Raw genomic sequence first — 14,984 nt, forward strand, 5'->3', positions numbered from 1 at the left:
CTTACACTTGGTTTCCTCTCACTTCCTATCTCCTGCAGGACCTTGCTCCAGTGCACTAAGTCCATGACATCCTCTGTCTCCGTCTTTTTTTTTTTTTTTAAAAAGAGACAGGGACTAGGCCAGGTGTGATGGCTCACGCTGTAATCCCAGCACTTTGGAAGGCCAAGGTGGGTGGATCACCTGAGGTCAGGAGTTCAAGACCAGCCTGGCCAACATGGTGAAACCCTGTCTCTACTGAAAATACAAAAATTAGCTGGATGTGGTGGCGGGCACCTGTAATCCCAGCTACTCAGAAGGCTGAGGTGGGAGAATCGCTTGAAATTGGGAGGCAGAGGTTGCAGTGAGCCGAGATTGTGCCACTGCACTCCAGCCTGGGCGACAAAGCAAGACTTCATCTCAAAAAAAAAAAAAAAAAAAAAAAAAAAGGAGATAGGGACTGGCCAGAGTGCAGTGGTGCCATCATCTCACTGCAACCTTGAACTTGTGGGCTCTAGGGATCCTCTCACTGCAGTCTCCTGAATAGTTGGGACTACAGGCGTGTGCCACCACACCAAGTTAATTTTTTTTTTTTTTTTTAAAGAGACAGGGTCTTACTATGTTGCCCAGGCTGGTTTTGAACTTCTGGCCTCAAGCAATCTTCCCTGCTTGGCCTCCTAGGCTGGAATTACAGTTGTGAGCCACTGCACCTGACTCCACATGTCTGTCTTCACCGACCTGTTTTGTGATACTTGCCTTCAGCATTTTCTGTTGCTTCTCTCCTGCCCTTCAGCAACTTTGTGAAAAGGTGGAGAGTAAATGTGCTTATTCATTTGCACCTTTTATCTGGTGACAGTGCCAACCATGGTGTTCATGTAGCTCTCACTCCAGGTACCAGGCACCTTCTCAAAGCTAAAGCCAAGGGCAGCCCCTGGGAAGCCTCAACCTGCCTGAGCTCCCGGGGGATCTGGACATTGCAGACTGGCTTTCTGTTTCTGGGGATAGAGGGGATCCACGACCCACAGCATGGGTTCTCTCCTCTCTGGCTGCACATGCTGCCTCTGGGCTCCTGTTCTCAGATGGCAGGACCCCAGCACTTCCTAATACTCTCTCTCCTCCCCATCACACCTTCCACATACTCAATCTGGGCAATCTTGTACACCACCACGGTTTTAACTACACAGACCCATACATTCCAGGTCTCATCTCACTCCCCAACTGAAAACTCTAAGTCTGCCTGGAGGTCCCACTGCCCAAATTTGCTCCTTCTCATTCTCCTTGGCCAACAGCAACATATCCACACATAAGAAACCCAGCGCCACCTTCGTCTCTAGCCTGGACTGTTATGATTGTCTCCCACCCATTCCTTCTAGTCCCTCTGTTCACTGTGCCATCAGAACTAACTTTCAGAAACATTTTGGACCATGTCACACTTCTCCTAGAAACGGTGCCACATTCCTCCTGCCTATACAGCACAAAGAATAAACTCCTTGCCAGGGTAGACAAGCCCACGACATCAAGGCCTTTCCCATCTCACCTCCTGCCACTGCCCGATCATCTCCTGCCACTGCCCAAAAGCCACCTGGGATCCAGCTGTGGTGGTCTAGTCTTTGTCCAAACGCACCCTGGCCTACCTGCTTCTATGAACTAGCTGGAATGCTCTAATACTACTGCCTCGGTAGCATCTTCCTCAACTTCCCATCTCTTGAGTCCTATTACTAAGAGACCGTCATAGTTTCCATCTTCTCCTGTCAGCCCATGAGGGCTGCAGCAGCGGCTGAGTGTCAGTGGACAGTACCCTTTGGAAGGAGGAAGACTCCAGACTTACATCTTGGGGCACCTGGATGAAGGCGAAGGCATACTCCGTGGCTTGAGCTGGCAGCACCCGAGTGCTGAAGGCAGGTGGTAGGGTTCCCAGGCGGGTGGATGGCAGGACCTCTCTCTGCAGAGAAAGCAGCAGGCCAACATGTCACATACTCGCTGCCCCCTTGCTCTCTTACAGAACAGCTCTCTGTGGCCAGGCCTCTGGGAATGCTAACTCTGGGCCACCCTGTTCATCCCATGACTTGGTTCCACTTTGCCACGTACAAAGGCTCCCCAGTGGGTGAAGCCTGGGGAGAACGTGCCCTGCGGGTCCAGCAGTAGATGGAGAGCTGTGGCTCACACCCTCACTCTGGGCCTGGTGCTGGCACACCTAGTGGTTCCCATGAAAACAATCACAGTATAACTGGACTCTAATCGCTTTTCCATTTCCTCCCAATGCCCTTCTGTCTGTGACATGGGTTCCCTGACTACGTTCCCACAGGCCAGGGGGTGCTCCAGCTGCTGGCTAGGGGAGCACACCAAGACAAGTATCCCCGTGGTCACTGGGCCTGCCTGTGGTTCTGGCCCAGGCATCTCGGTTCGCCCTCGTCTGGCAGGACCTCTTCCTTTGTGTATTCCCAGGAGATGGGTTGGGAGCATGGCCCAGCTCGGGGATCTCTATTAACAGATCCTCAGTCTTAGCCCTTGAGGAAGGTATGGGAGGAATGCAGACAAGCGGAGTCATGACTCAGGAGCATCACCCTCCTGACCCTCCTGAACGACAGCTTTCTCACCAGCTTGCTGCTGTTCCTAAAGATAATCTCCCAGGAGTTGTCAGTAGACTCCCAGGTGCAGCTGGAGAGACTCTTCTCCCAAGGGTGCCAGTCACTGTCACCTTGTGACTGTCCCTTCCCAGCAAGCCTGAGTTTGGGAATGTGCTGGGGATTAGCGCATGGAACAAACACCCAGTTTGGCTTGAATACCAGGAACTGTGGGTGTAAAGGCCCTCCAAGTGCTACAAAGGCCCTGCCCCCATTCTGCAGAGACCTCAGGCAGAAGAGGAACTGTGGGTGTGGCTGGACACTCATCTGTGGGGTCTGGACGTGGGACCTATCAGTGCTTGCAGCCACTGGTCATAGACCCCAGTTTTGCTACGTCACTCAGGGGGCCTGGCCTGTTACACGCACAGCAGAGATGCCCCAATGCTCATTGTTCTATTGGTAAGCTCGGAAGGACCTTGGAGAGATCAGATGGATTTGACCCGGGGGCTGCTGTTTGATAGCCCCCCCAACACCCTGGTCCCCAACACTCACATTGCCGTAGTCAATGTAGAAGACATGTACTTTGGCAGGAGACTCGACTTTCTCTACTCGGGCACGGTACCTGCAATGGCATCATGGGCAGAGCTCAAGAGACAGCCCTGAGGAATCTGGGCTCCCAGAGCCTCAGCAATGGTGGGGCAGGGGCACAGCATTTTCCTGCCCGGGTTCAACGGGTGTCACAGGGGACAGTTACTGCACTCCATCTAGGCCCAGCCTCGGGCACTGTGGCCACCACCTAATGGAATCAGAGCATAGCCGGGAGCAGAAGAGGGAGAAAGGAGCATGTGGAGCAGATTAATGTGTCCTTGGGGCATAAAGCAACAAGACTAATGACTAGATTGATGTCTGCTGTTTAAACCCAGAGCACTAAACAGCAGCTGTAATTAGCCAGCAGATCTGTCTGGGAGGCCGCAGCAGGGAACACATCCAAGTCACTTCGTCACCCTGGGAAGGCCGTGGGCCCTCCGTTGGTAGATTACACATCAGCGACCTTCTTCTGGCCTGTGAGCACTGCTGCTCATGTCCTAGACAGCCGGGGAGGAGGGTCAGGCAGCTGGTATGGGCTTACCATGGCCCAGCCTCTACCTCAGCCCCGTGTAACATCATTCTTCCTGGGTGAGGTGAGGGGTGTGCTGGACAGCCCGGCCAGCCAGCCAGCCAGCCAGCCAGCCAGCCAGGGCTCCCACTCTGGAATCCCCCAGGAGAGAAGGAAGGCGCCACTTCTGTCTGGCAGGGGGTGCACAGGCCAGAGCGAGGCCCCAAATGGGCTGTGGGCAATGAAGAGGGACACTCAGGAGAGTTGCTGGGGGCCATCATTAACTAGCTGGGGAAACCAGACTGCTAAGGCAACGCCCAGGGCCTGAGGACAGCCTTGCTATCGTTCCTGCTCAAGACTCTGCCTTGCTTTTCCAAGTGGCTTACCATTCTCCATCTACAAATTTGGCAATGCAGAACTCTCCCCTGCGGGGTGCATAGGAGCCCTCTACAGGGGGGTGGCTGGCAATGTCATTGCGCATGTTCTCCATCAGCTTCTCCAACTGGGTGCCTGCCAGGGAGGAAGAGTGCAGTGAGACCTGGGTGCTGGGTTCCTCGAAGCCTCTGGAGAGTTTTTCTGGGAGGGGTTGGGGAGGGAGCTCAATGTGAAATTCTGGGAGGCACTGCAGCACTGGCTCTGTCCCCAACCCATGCGGGGAAGCCCTCTTGGTCCTCACTCCAGAGGTTTCATGCCATCTGCCTTCAGAAGTGGCATTGGTGACTTGCTGACACGTTGGGCCTTAAAGGCACACACAGCCTTGCCATCTCAGCTCTTCAGTCTGCTGGCCCAGGGTGTGGGAGCCCTTGGGATGTGCCTGAGCTTTGATTAAGGAGGTGGAGAAAGCAAGAAGACAGGGAGCAAGGACAATGCCAAACAGCCTCCTCCAGGGTGAGGGCTGGCCAACCTGTACTGCATTTCTACAAGGCCAGCTCCTGGCCTGGGTCACAGAGGTGGTAACTGACAGAAGCCACTGTCCACTGCCTCCCAGGGGGCAAAAGTAGGGATGAAGGATGGGGCCCACACCACTGTGGAAAAGGCCCCGGAATTGAAGCCATGGAAGATGGGGGAGGAATTCTTGGATCAGGGCCTAGAGCCTCAGTATTATTCAAACTTGGCCACTCTGACCCTTGTCACCCTGCAAGATACATGCTGAACAGGACTTCCAGTGCTGCCGGGCTGGGGCTCTACTGTCCCACCCCGCTACTCAGGGCCCCTGATCCACTGGAGGAGGGATTCCCTACCTTGTCTTTCCCTAAGCACTCTGACCTTGGGTCAGCAGTCCTACTGCTTTTGCCTGTTTTGGCAACACTTAGGGCCTACTCAGTTTCTCTCCCTGGCTCCTTAAAGAATCCTCCCACCCTGACTCTGGGAGGCATCAGCCCCCTGTGGCTTCCCTTTTTATGTCCCCTCTGGCCCTGATTCTAGCTCTGTCTCAGACCCTTTTTGCCCCTTTCCTCTCAGAAGCAAGGAGGGTGACTGTGGATGTGTAGTCTAAGTGTGGGAGTCCTCTCTTTATCTTCAGGGCCCAAGGCAGTGCTGCAAGGAGGGCGCAACATATGTCTGTTGTTACACTTGCCACAGTCAGCCTTACAAGTTACCTGCTATTACACTGTGAGCTCCTTCAGGGCATAGACCATAGCTCACTTCTTTCTGTTTACTCACGCGAGGCCTGGTAGAATCCCCAATGCATGCAAGGTGCTTAATAATTCAGTTGCATTGAAAATAAACTCTGCATAAGCATGCAGGGATGTGTGTCCACTCTTAGGCTGCTGCAGAGGCCACTGGTCCTGCATCCACAGGACAGAGGCCTGAAGGTAGCAGCTGCCCCTCCCCCTACCCAGTGGTCAGCCCTCTATAATTCTCTTTAGACAGTGTTCCTACCACAGACAGTGAAATTCCAGGGATTAAGAAGCCTTGACAGACAGCTTCCTCCCTAACTTGGTCTACTTTCATTTTTTTGCTCCAAGGCAACAGAAGCAGGATTTTGCCTCCTGCCAACAGGCAAAGCCCTCTGGGAGGTCCTTACAGAGACTCACTGGTCATTTGCAGCTAATGGCAATGTTTTTGTCAGATCCTTCTCGAAGACAGACTTTAATTGAAAGAAGGGAGACAGGGCAAGAGGATGCCCCCCGAGAGGGGATGAAAGGTTTCAGCAGAGGGGGGCTGTGGATTCTGAGGTTTATCTCCATGGATACCACGGAGCCACCAGAGGGCAGGGGCCTTCCTCTCTGGAGACCACCACAAATCCCCAGGTGGCCCGCCAGGAAGGGCCTCACTCCCTTCTCTTCCAGCATTCCAAGGACACATGGTTTTCTCTTTTCTCTCCTTTTCTGCTTCAGATTTCTGCTCCCTAAGACTTCAGGGGCTTGTTCTGAGTCAAGGCAGGTCCTCCCCAGCAGGTCCCAGCGGCTGAGTGGAGCCTGCCTGGGAGTGATTGCATCCTTTTGCTCAAGTTCTCTGGGGGACTGGTGGGGATTTCGGGGTGGTGAATTCTAGCTGGTTCCTCTGCCCAGGAACAGCTCTTGTTCCTACCTAGACCACCACTACAAGACTCCTTCCCTGTCACATGACCCAGCCCTAGAGGCTGGCCACCACCTGATTTCATTCCCAAGGCAACTGCTGGAGCAGCTTTCAGCAGGACTGTGGCTGACCTCAAGAGAACCTAATCCCAAAGGCTCATCGGCTCCATCTCTACCCCTCCCCTTTGTGTTTTTCCTTTTTAAGCACAGCCAGCCCAGGGCCAGGAATGGTCAAGTTTTTCCTGGTGAAATGACACTGCCACAAAGGCAGCTGCCTGGGAAATAGCATTAGAGGGAAGTGGCTGAGGCGGGGCTGGAGTTGGCCTGGGGTGGGCTGAGGAGGCTGGGCAGAGCTGTGTCCTGCCATCTGGGGGACTGCCTGAGTGTCACTGACACTTCCAGCTCCCTCTGCCCACCTCTGCCTACCATGATTTGTTTCCTGGGATCCAGAGGCAGCTCTAAGAGCTTTTCCTTCTGCTCCAAACTCAACTGTTTCCCTGCACAGGGTGGCCATGAGAAGAGGCAGGTCAGGATGGAAAGTATAAGCGGGTGGAGGTGGAGTCAAGCCAGCGGCTGCTAGAGCTTTCTCCTGCCCTTTGGCCTCCAGAAACCCCAGGTTTCTGCCCAGGGGACCCTGGCAACAGTGTACACCACTCAGGACGGAAGGAGGAGAAGGTCCTTCAGAGACTGCCCGGGAATGTCTTCCCTTAGAGCGCTGCCTGTTTCCATGGAAACTGGCTATCACTCAGGGCTATGTTAACCTCTACAGAAGGAGAAACCCCAGCAGAGACAAACCCAGCACCACTCCTTGCTCCCCCAGAGGGAAAGGGGCTGAGCGATGCCTGGCTGATGCCTGACACACTCTGGGGGCTACAAATCCTCCTGCCCAGCATAGTCAGGAGTGTGTGGGAACAAACAATCACCTAAGAGGCTCAGAGCTCCACCCAGATAAACCTAGTTATCTCACCTGCTCTCAGAGGACCTGCCTGGCAGCACCTCCATGCTTGAGCCCACGCCAGGGCTCATGTGAAGGTTCCTGAAATAACCCCAAGCCCAGAGGAGCAGTGGGACAAGGCAGGGGGACAGGGGCGGCAACGTGAGCTCTTCAGGGGAGGCTCCTGGACTGCCTAGGCAGCATTCCTCCCACCCACTGGGCAGAGGCCCCCTACCCCCAGGCAGCACCAGCTGGACCAAGCAAGGAACCACGAGCCAGCGGTCTGAGCACTCACCGGTCTCCACATCCTGCACGTAGAAGTGCAGGTCGTCAGTGATCTCGGTCACAAACACAGGCTTGTAGCTGGCGGATCGCTCCTTCTCCTCCAGCACTGGCATCACCTCCTCCACAGGCTGCTCCTCATAGTGGGCCCAGACCTGCATGTTCAGTCGGCAGAAGTCAGAAGAGGGTGAGGAAGTGAAGTCATAAAAGACACGGGGAGGCCAGGTGTGGTGGCTCATGCCTGAAATCCCAGCACTTTGGGAGGCTGAGGCGGGTCACGAGGTCAGGATTTCGAGATCAGCCTGGCCAATATGGTGAAATACAAAAATTTGCTGGGTGTGGTGGTGGGTGCCTGTAGTCCCAGCTACTTGGAAGGCTGGGGCAGGAGAATCGCTTGAACCCAGGAGGCACGGGTTGCAGTGAGCCGAGATAATGCCACTGCACTCCAGCCTGGGCGACAGTGCAAGACTCTGTCTCAAAAAAAGAAGAAGAAGAAGAAAAAAAGACACTGGCAAAGAGGTTTCGGGCAAATGGGATCGGCCCCAGGTGAGTGACTGTGGGGCACTGGATTCACACCAGGCTGAGCCCCTGAAGCCCTCTATCTTGGAGGGGAAAGGTGGGCTCAATAAAGTTCTCATCTAGCAGTTCTCAAATTCAGGCAGGCATCAGAACCAACAAGGGAGTTTATTAAAAATGCTGGCCCCGGATCCTACCCCAGGCTCACCAAATTACAATCTGTTCTGAGCATCCCAGAGAGAGTAAAAAAGAGCAAAACCAGACTCCCAGGCCATCTCATGCACGTCCAAGTGTGAGAGCCCTGCTTTCATGAACTCTTTGGCTCTGGGCTCCTCACACCCGCACCTCTCTTGCTCCGGCTCCCCATCTCCCTTCCCCGTGGCCCTCTGCAGGGCACCTCTGAATTCTGCAGGACCTCCTGTTGTCACAGGGCCCCTGGTGCTCCTGAGGCAGTCCAAGCCGCAGCCCTAGGCTGGGGAAGAGCTCACCAAGAATGCTTCTGCTCAGCATTTTCTCCATCCTCCTCACCTCCAGCAGGTTGCTCTGACCTCAGCCCAGAAGCTGGGCCATGCGCTCTCCACCCTTCCCTCTCTCCCTTCCTTCCCCAAGCCCTGTGCTGTCAGGGCTGCAGTGGCTCAGAAGCTGATTTGACGTGACAGTGTGTCAAGTCCAATCTTGCAGCCAGAAGATTATCCAAATGGTGAGGTCTGTCAGAGCAGGGGAGGGAGGTGGCTTTCCAGCTGAGCAGCAGGAAGGGCGGGTGGGAGAGTCCAGAGACTGGATCACGCTTGGGGTCCCAAAGACACACACAGGAATAAGGATGACTAAAAGTATTTGCCCAAAACTTATGTGCTTATTAGGTGCCAGGTACCATTCTAAACATTCTCCAAATATTAATTCATGTAGTCCTTACATCAGCCCTTTGAGTAGGTCTTGATATTATCCCTGTTTTACAAATGGGAAAACTGAGGTACACAGGCTTGCAGCTAGAAGTAGTGAAATCAGGATTCAAACATAGGCAGCCTGGCTCTAGAGCTCTTCCAGGGGCATTTGGCATTGACTAGGTATCCCTGAGAAAATACCATCAACCAGGAGGAAAAAGCTGTTTGTTGGTGAGGGGTGGAGAGGGAGATGAGGCCTCATGTCCCTGTTGTTTTTGAACTTGCTGTTTGACTTTGGTCAAACTTTTCTGGGTCCCCTTTTCTTCTCTCGCAGCTGAAATGCAGATTCCTCAGGAGCTTCAGGACACAGCAGAAGGGCAGGAATGCTGGAATTCTGGAACCACCTTGGCTCAACCCAGACCCCACACTTCTGCCTTTAATGCGGCCTGAGTGTGGGTGTGGGTTCTTCCACTAGAAGGAGCGGCTATGGTGGAATGACTGAGACATCTCCCAGGCCCAAGCTTTCTACCATCCTACACCAAGCAGTGACTTCTATGGTTGGGCTTGTGGGCCCCTGGTCTGGTGCTCTGGGCTCCTACCCAAATAGCTCCTGACCCCTTCTCATCTTCCAGGCTCCAGATACCTTAACACCTGTTCCCATCACCAGAGATCTCTGTACACGCTGCTGCTTCTAGTCCCCCAAGCCCTGGCTGGCCAGAGGGGAGGAGGCAGGCAGTAGGACTTTAATCCACAGCTTTGCCTCTAGTCAGGACAGAGGCCCTAATCCCTCAAGGGCCTCCCTGCCCATGTGGCGAAGTGGGTCTCTAGCTTGTGGGCTTCCCTGTGAAAGGGCTAGGGGTGGGAGTGGGGGCCAGTGGGGAGAGGGAGATAGCCATAAATGCTTCCGATGCCAAGCCTATATCCTGATAAGCCTGAGGCTTTCTCCCTGGGCCTCCGAAGCTGGAAGTTCACTGGTATCTACTTAGCCAGCCACTCCTATTGACACCTGGGCTCCCAGCCCTTCTGGGACCCTTGCAGCTCTGAGGATCAATGGGACTCGCTCGGTCTCAGAGATGAGACTGTCAGCACGACCTTAAGTGAGCTGGGGTGGAGCCCTCCTGTCCCAGGAGTCTGCCCCCTCATCCCCACCAGCAGGCACCCCTGCAGTCCCGAATCCCTCAGCATGCCCTCTGCATCCCACGCAGGGACCCTTCCCTCTTCCTGCCGGCTCCCTCCTTTCCCAGCACTGAGCTTGTTAACAGAGACTGGCACTCTGTGCTGGTTCCTGAGTGGACCATGGGCCCTGAGCCTGCGAGCTGTTGAGGGCTCCCATCCCAGCCCCACCCTGCTGGGGTGGGGCTGTGGGGGAAGGCAGCCCCTCAGCAGTGTTGTTGAATTAGGAACACACTGACAGGGTGAAAGCAGAGAATGCTAAAGACTCCTCAAGTAAAAGTGCCTTGGGCGACAGCATCAGGTCTCCTCCTTGGGGAGTGTGGGGTGGAGCTTCTTTCCCAGCAGGCTCAGGTGGGCAGCAGGTGTGAGGTTAAGGAAGATGCAAACCAAAGCCTTGAGGATGGTCCTCAGTCTCCAGCACTAGGGCCCGTCCTGTGACAAGGTGCCACAGCTCACTTTGTGGTGGGTGGGGCGGTGCAAACTGCCACCTGAATTGAGAAGACAGCAGAAGCAAGGTGTCTCCTTACACAAAGTGGTTGGCACCCGAGGTTGCCAAGAAGCATCTAGAGGGTAGGAGAGAGACAGCTGTCTCCTCAGATAAAGGCACTCTGTTTCTAGGAGAGGCTGACCTTTGGCCCTTCAGGCAGTGCAGCTATGACGGGTTCCTCTTTCCCTGTGGGGATGGAGGTGAGCAGCTGATCCTTGGGACTTGCAGCCACATGGGCAAGCTGGTACATGCAGGCTGGCCAGGTGGCCCCTTGGTGGGAAGGAGTCAGTCAGCTGGGAAAGGCGTGGCTGCCCTTGTCCCCATCCTTAGAACAAGGGTGCACTTGCCCATGTTGACTCGGGCTGCCCTTCTGCACAGCCGGGGTGCACGGAGGACACACACTCACTGGCAAGACACCTGCCAGACCTAGCCACTTTCCATAGCCATCCTCAGCCCTCACAGCTCAGATTTCCCACAAGAAGCTGGTTTCTGGGAATCCCCACTGTAGCTGCTCCTCTTCCTGGACCTCTGGGGAGATGACGAGGAAAACTCAAAGATCCTTTCCAGAAGGAATAGTAATTATACACCCAGACACAGAGAATTAGTGCTGTATGGCTCTACCCTAGACTCTTGAAAGATGGAGGAGCTGGGGAAGAGCCTCTATGGCCAAAGAGCTGGGCAGAGGTCCTGAGCTTGACCTAAGCAGCAGGGCCCAGGAATGCTGGGAGAGCCAACCATAGGACAGTCTGCCCTTGCTCATGGACCACCTCTGAGCACGTGGAGAGGCAGTTACTAAGCATAATGTTGTGGAGAGACTGTCCCAGCTGACTGATGGCAGGGTTTGCGGTCAGGTGGGGGAAGTGTCTCTCCAGGCCAAGGCCAGGGTGGAGCTCTGCCGATGGTGGGCACTGCTGGTACCCCCAATGGCCCTGGCTACAGAGCAAGACTGGGAAGGGTGGATGGAGGCCCCTCCTGCCTGTTCATCTGCTCTAGGCTGCTCTGCCATGCAAGTTCCTGTCTTGCTTGGGTCCCCTCTATAATCTGGGGCTTCTTGTGTTCTGTTGCTCCGGCCACCCTGAGGGAAAGAGCCCATCAAGCCAGGCACAGACCAGGCAGGTCAGGAATGGAGGCTGTCTCTCCTGTCCTCTCCCCGCCCTGGCCCTCTCTCTTCCCTGCACTTCATCCTCAGGGATGCCCGGGTCCTTCTCTTGGCAGGTGATGGGGACTGTGGACTGAGGATCCGTTGGCTGGAGTCTTTCCTTTCTAAATCCTGTTTAACATTGCTGCTTGCAAGGCTCCAGGGGTGGGGCTGGCGAGGGGCCAAGGTGGCGGAGGCCTTTGGGCCTGCAGCAGGGAAGCCAAGCTCAATAAAAGCCAATCGATGGCCAATCTAGCCCTGTGCAGGGCCCTGCTGGGCACATGTGTGAGGTAGGGTTAAGGCATGGGGACAGGCATCTGCCATCTGTGGTTCCCTCCTTGGTCCTCAGGTCTATTCAGGGCCGTTGAGGAGGAGGTGGGGGTTACCTCCTGCCAGGGAAGTGGAGGGCCCTATCACCTTCTTCACTGAGGAGGCATCCACAGGGCACAGGGAGGAATTACACTCAGCAGGGAGGCAGTTAAGCCCTCGTAGCTGGGAAACCAGCATTACCAGGTTCCCCAAGACAGACACACTCATGAATGCATGCACACATGATCACACTCCCAAAGCCTTCTGCACTTCCTGGTCTCACAAAATCCCTCAGCATTACCTTTCCTTGGTTACCTACAGGCACAAACATCCATGCATCCTGATGCTAACAGGATCTCACAACCACTGTCTCTTGACAGGTAAGGCAGCCCTTGTGGGGTCAAGTGGGACAAGGCTGGGTACACCCCAGATACTCAGGTTACTGTCCTGCAGCCGGCCACCAGATGCTCTTATCGGGGTCCAGCCAACTCTGAGAGCTGTTACAAAGCTCTGCTAGTGTTGCTCCTAGGAAACAGCTCCTCCAGGAGGAAGAAAGCCAGCCTCGGTTCCTCAGGATCCTTGATGAGCAGACCGGGATTTGCAGGAGAGGGACCCAGGAGGCGGCAGGCCCTAGCACTGAGAGTTGTGCACTGCATTTTAACTGGACTAGAATAAAAACACACAGGCCATGTAAGTAATTAATCACTGGTAATTACTCCTCAGCATCATCAAGTGGCACCAGCAAAATGGTGACTTGGGTTCTTTCAGACAAACACACTGTGCAGTAAATAACGATGCTGAATGCAGCACAGCCCCTGGCAGGGAACCCACCCTTCCATCTCAGGCCAGAGTTCCCTCCCTGTGCTCCTCTGGGTTCCTCTAGGGTCTCTACTCTCAGAGGGTAGAGGATTGCCCAGCTCTGAAAAGGTGGCTTCCGCGCTCACTGCTGAAAAGCCAGGAAGCAGGGCCAGGATGAAGACGCTTTTGGCCTCTGGGCCTTCGACTCTGGGGCTTGCCGCTCTACCCCCAGCTGCTAACTCTTCTGTGAAAGTGCCAACCTTTAAACAGGAGGCCCCAGTGCTGCCTCTCCCCACTCTCCCTGCAGCAGGCAGAGGACATGGGGGTGGCAGTCTTAAGTTCAGCTGTCACAAGCAGGAAATCCAGGAAGAAGCCATGTGACTCCTTTCCTGTAGGAGCTGAGGCTGCCTGCTTCCCCCTCATTCTGGGAGGAGGAGGCTTGATGTGAGCAGGAGGTGGGAATCTCCTCTGAGGTCTCATGGTGGCTGCCTCCTCCAGGGCACCGACCGTCCCTTTCATCTGTGCTAGGTTTGTGGTCCACCTTTCCCTGGAGTCTTTCTACCTCCACTCTCCTCTACCACCAAGGGGTTGGTTGCCTGCCCCAATCCCCAGGGGATGGGAAGAATGGATACAGAGAGATCCAGGAGGACAGTCCTGAGGGGCGAAGAGAAGCCCTGAATGAGGAGGCAGCTGCTTGGGGCTGGTGAAGAATGTGGTGCTTCTGGGGCCTCAATGCCCCTGACTCTTTTTGGCAGGTGTCTGGGCCTTGGCTCTGGGAAGTGAGTTTTGAGCCAGATGGCTGCCCCATGGGAAAGGAAGCATTTATTCCTGGAACAAATTTATGGCTCAGCATGGCTGTCCCACGAATTCTCCTCAAGCTCACAGGAGCCCTGACAAATTGGTGGCCGGCGGATTTATCCCCATTATCAGCGCCGGGCTATAAGTCAAAAGCAACAGGCTGAGTGAGCCTGGCTCCCACCTCCAAACTACTGGATTCCTCAACTGTCGATTGGTTTCCAAAAGCCGCTTTCCACCCCATCCCCTTTGTCTCTTCAATGTGGTGCCCACAGAGACTGATGGGTTATAAATCTCTTGTCTTAACAGCTGAGGCCTTTCCTGGGGTTGTTTCCCCACAGGGCAACGTGAAGGAAATTCAGATGTGGGCTTGGGCTGCACAGTCCCTCTGAGGGCACCGACAGAGAAGGGTCAGGGCTGGGAAGGGAGGGATGCCCCAGGCATTTTGTCCCATGGCTCCATGGTCACCTAGACAGCTTTCTACTTCAGGCCCACCTGAGCAGGCCTGGGATCACTGATGACATTCTGGGCTGGCAGCCCAGGCCCACCTCAGGTCTGCAACAGGCTGTGGCCGAGGACACCTCAGCTGGCAGTCTCTCCTCACCTGTGTGTGGCCCTGGTGTGGGGTCTGAGACCAACACCTTCCTGGGCTACTCAGTGTGGGGATGACAGAACGACTTCCTCCTGGAAGCAGCAGTTCTCTGGAGGCAGCAGCATTAGTGTGTGAAGAGGAGGGCAGGGAGAGCACGGCTGGGTTGCCACACGTACCTTCTCTTTCTTCTGCTTGGCAGCCTCCTCGGCAGACAGCAGGGACTTGTAGTAGGAGCTGCGTTCGGCGGTGAAGTGGACCTTGGAGAGTGCGTGCTCCACCAGGAGGACAGACAGGTTGGCGCCGTCGATGTGCAGCCAGCCGATGAAGTTGCCGGCCTTGTCCATGCTCTCCACCTCTACCTCCACCTGGGACAGAGAGACAGGCGTAAGCCTATGGGGGCCAGGCCTGAGCGTGCAGGGGCTGTGCCTGTGGGGAGGACAGCAGCGCCGAAGCCTTGGGTTCACAGGCCTTGGCAGCCGCTGCCACATTCACTCCGTGTGGCAGTAGCAGCTGGAATGGGGAAGAAGAGTGGGAGCCTGGTGCAGTGCCTGCCCTGGGAACCCCTAGAACCCTTCAATTTCAGCCTCTCACGGGAACAGACACACCCCAAAACTCGCTTCTCTTCTCAGAGCCCCTTCCCCTCCTTGTGGCAGAAAGCTACCGGGGCAAACGGGACTCTCCTTAACCTGAGACAGACAGAGAGATAGAGAGAACACGCAGTTGAAGGTCAGGAGCAAGTGAAGAAGCAGAAAGAGGTCTTGGTGCCTCCCACTCTTCAGCACCCACCCCAGCTCTGTGCTAGAAGACAGACAGGCCCTTAGGGAGCGAGGCAACCCCTGGGGAGAGAGAGGCTGCTTTTCCTGGTACAGCTGAATGAATTCATGTCTAATGAAGGTAATTAAAGTGGCTGCATGAAAAGTAGGA

At 55.2% G+C, this 14,984-nt stretch overlaps 1 protein-coding gene across 1 annotated transcript in view; it reads right to left on the minus strand.

The window, feature by feature from the left end:
* SND1 (staphylococcal nuclease and tudor domain containing 1) overlaps positions 1 to 14,984 on the minus strand; it is a 447,074-nt gene that overhangs the window by 3,721 nt on the left and 428,369 nt on the right. The window contains exons 17-21 of the mRNA XM_010378725.2: positions 14,237 to 14,425; positions 7,385 to 7,526; positions 4,023 to 4,146; positions 3,093 to 3,162; positions 1,805 to 1,918 (exon numbers count right to left, since the gene is read on the minus strand). Of these exons, the coding sequence (XP_010377027.1) occupies positions 1,805 to 1,918; positions 3,093 to 3,162; positions 4,023 to 4,146; positions 7,385 to 7,526; positions 14,237 to 14,425 (639 nt within the window). The remainder of the gene's footprint in view (positions 1 to 1,804; positions 1,919 to 3,092; positions 3,163 to 4,022; positions 4,147 to 7,384; positions 7,527 to 14,236; positions 14,426 to 14,984) is intronic.

This window comes from Rhinopithecus roxellana, chromosome 6 (genome assembly GCF_007565055.1).
Source record: "Rhinopithecus roxellana isolate Shanxi Qingling chromosome 6, ASM756505v1, whole genome shotgun sequence".
NCBI lineage: Eukaryota > Metazoa > Chordata > Mammalia > Primates > Cercopithecidae > Rhinopithecus > Rhinopithecus roxellana.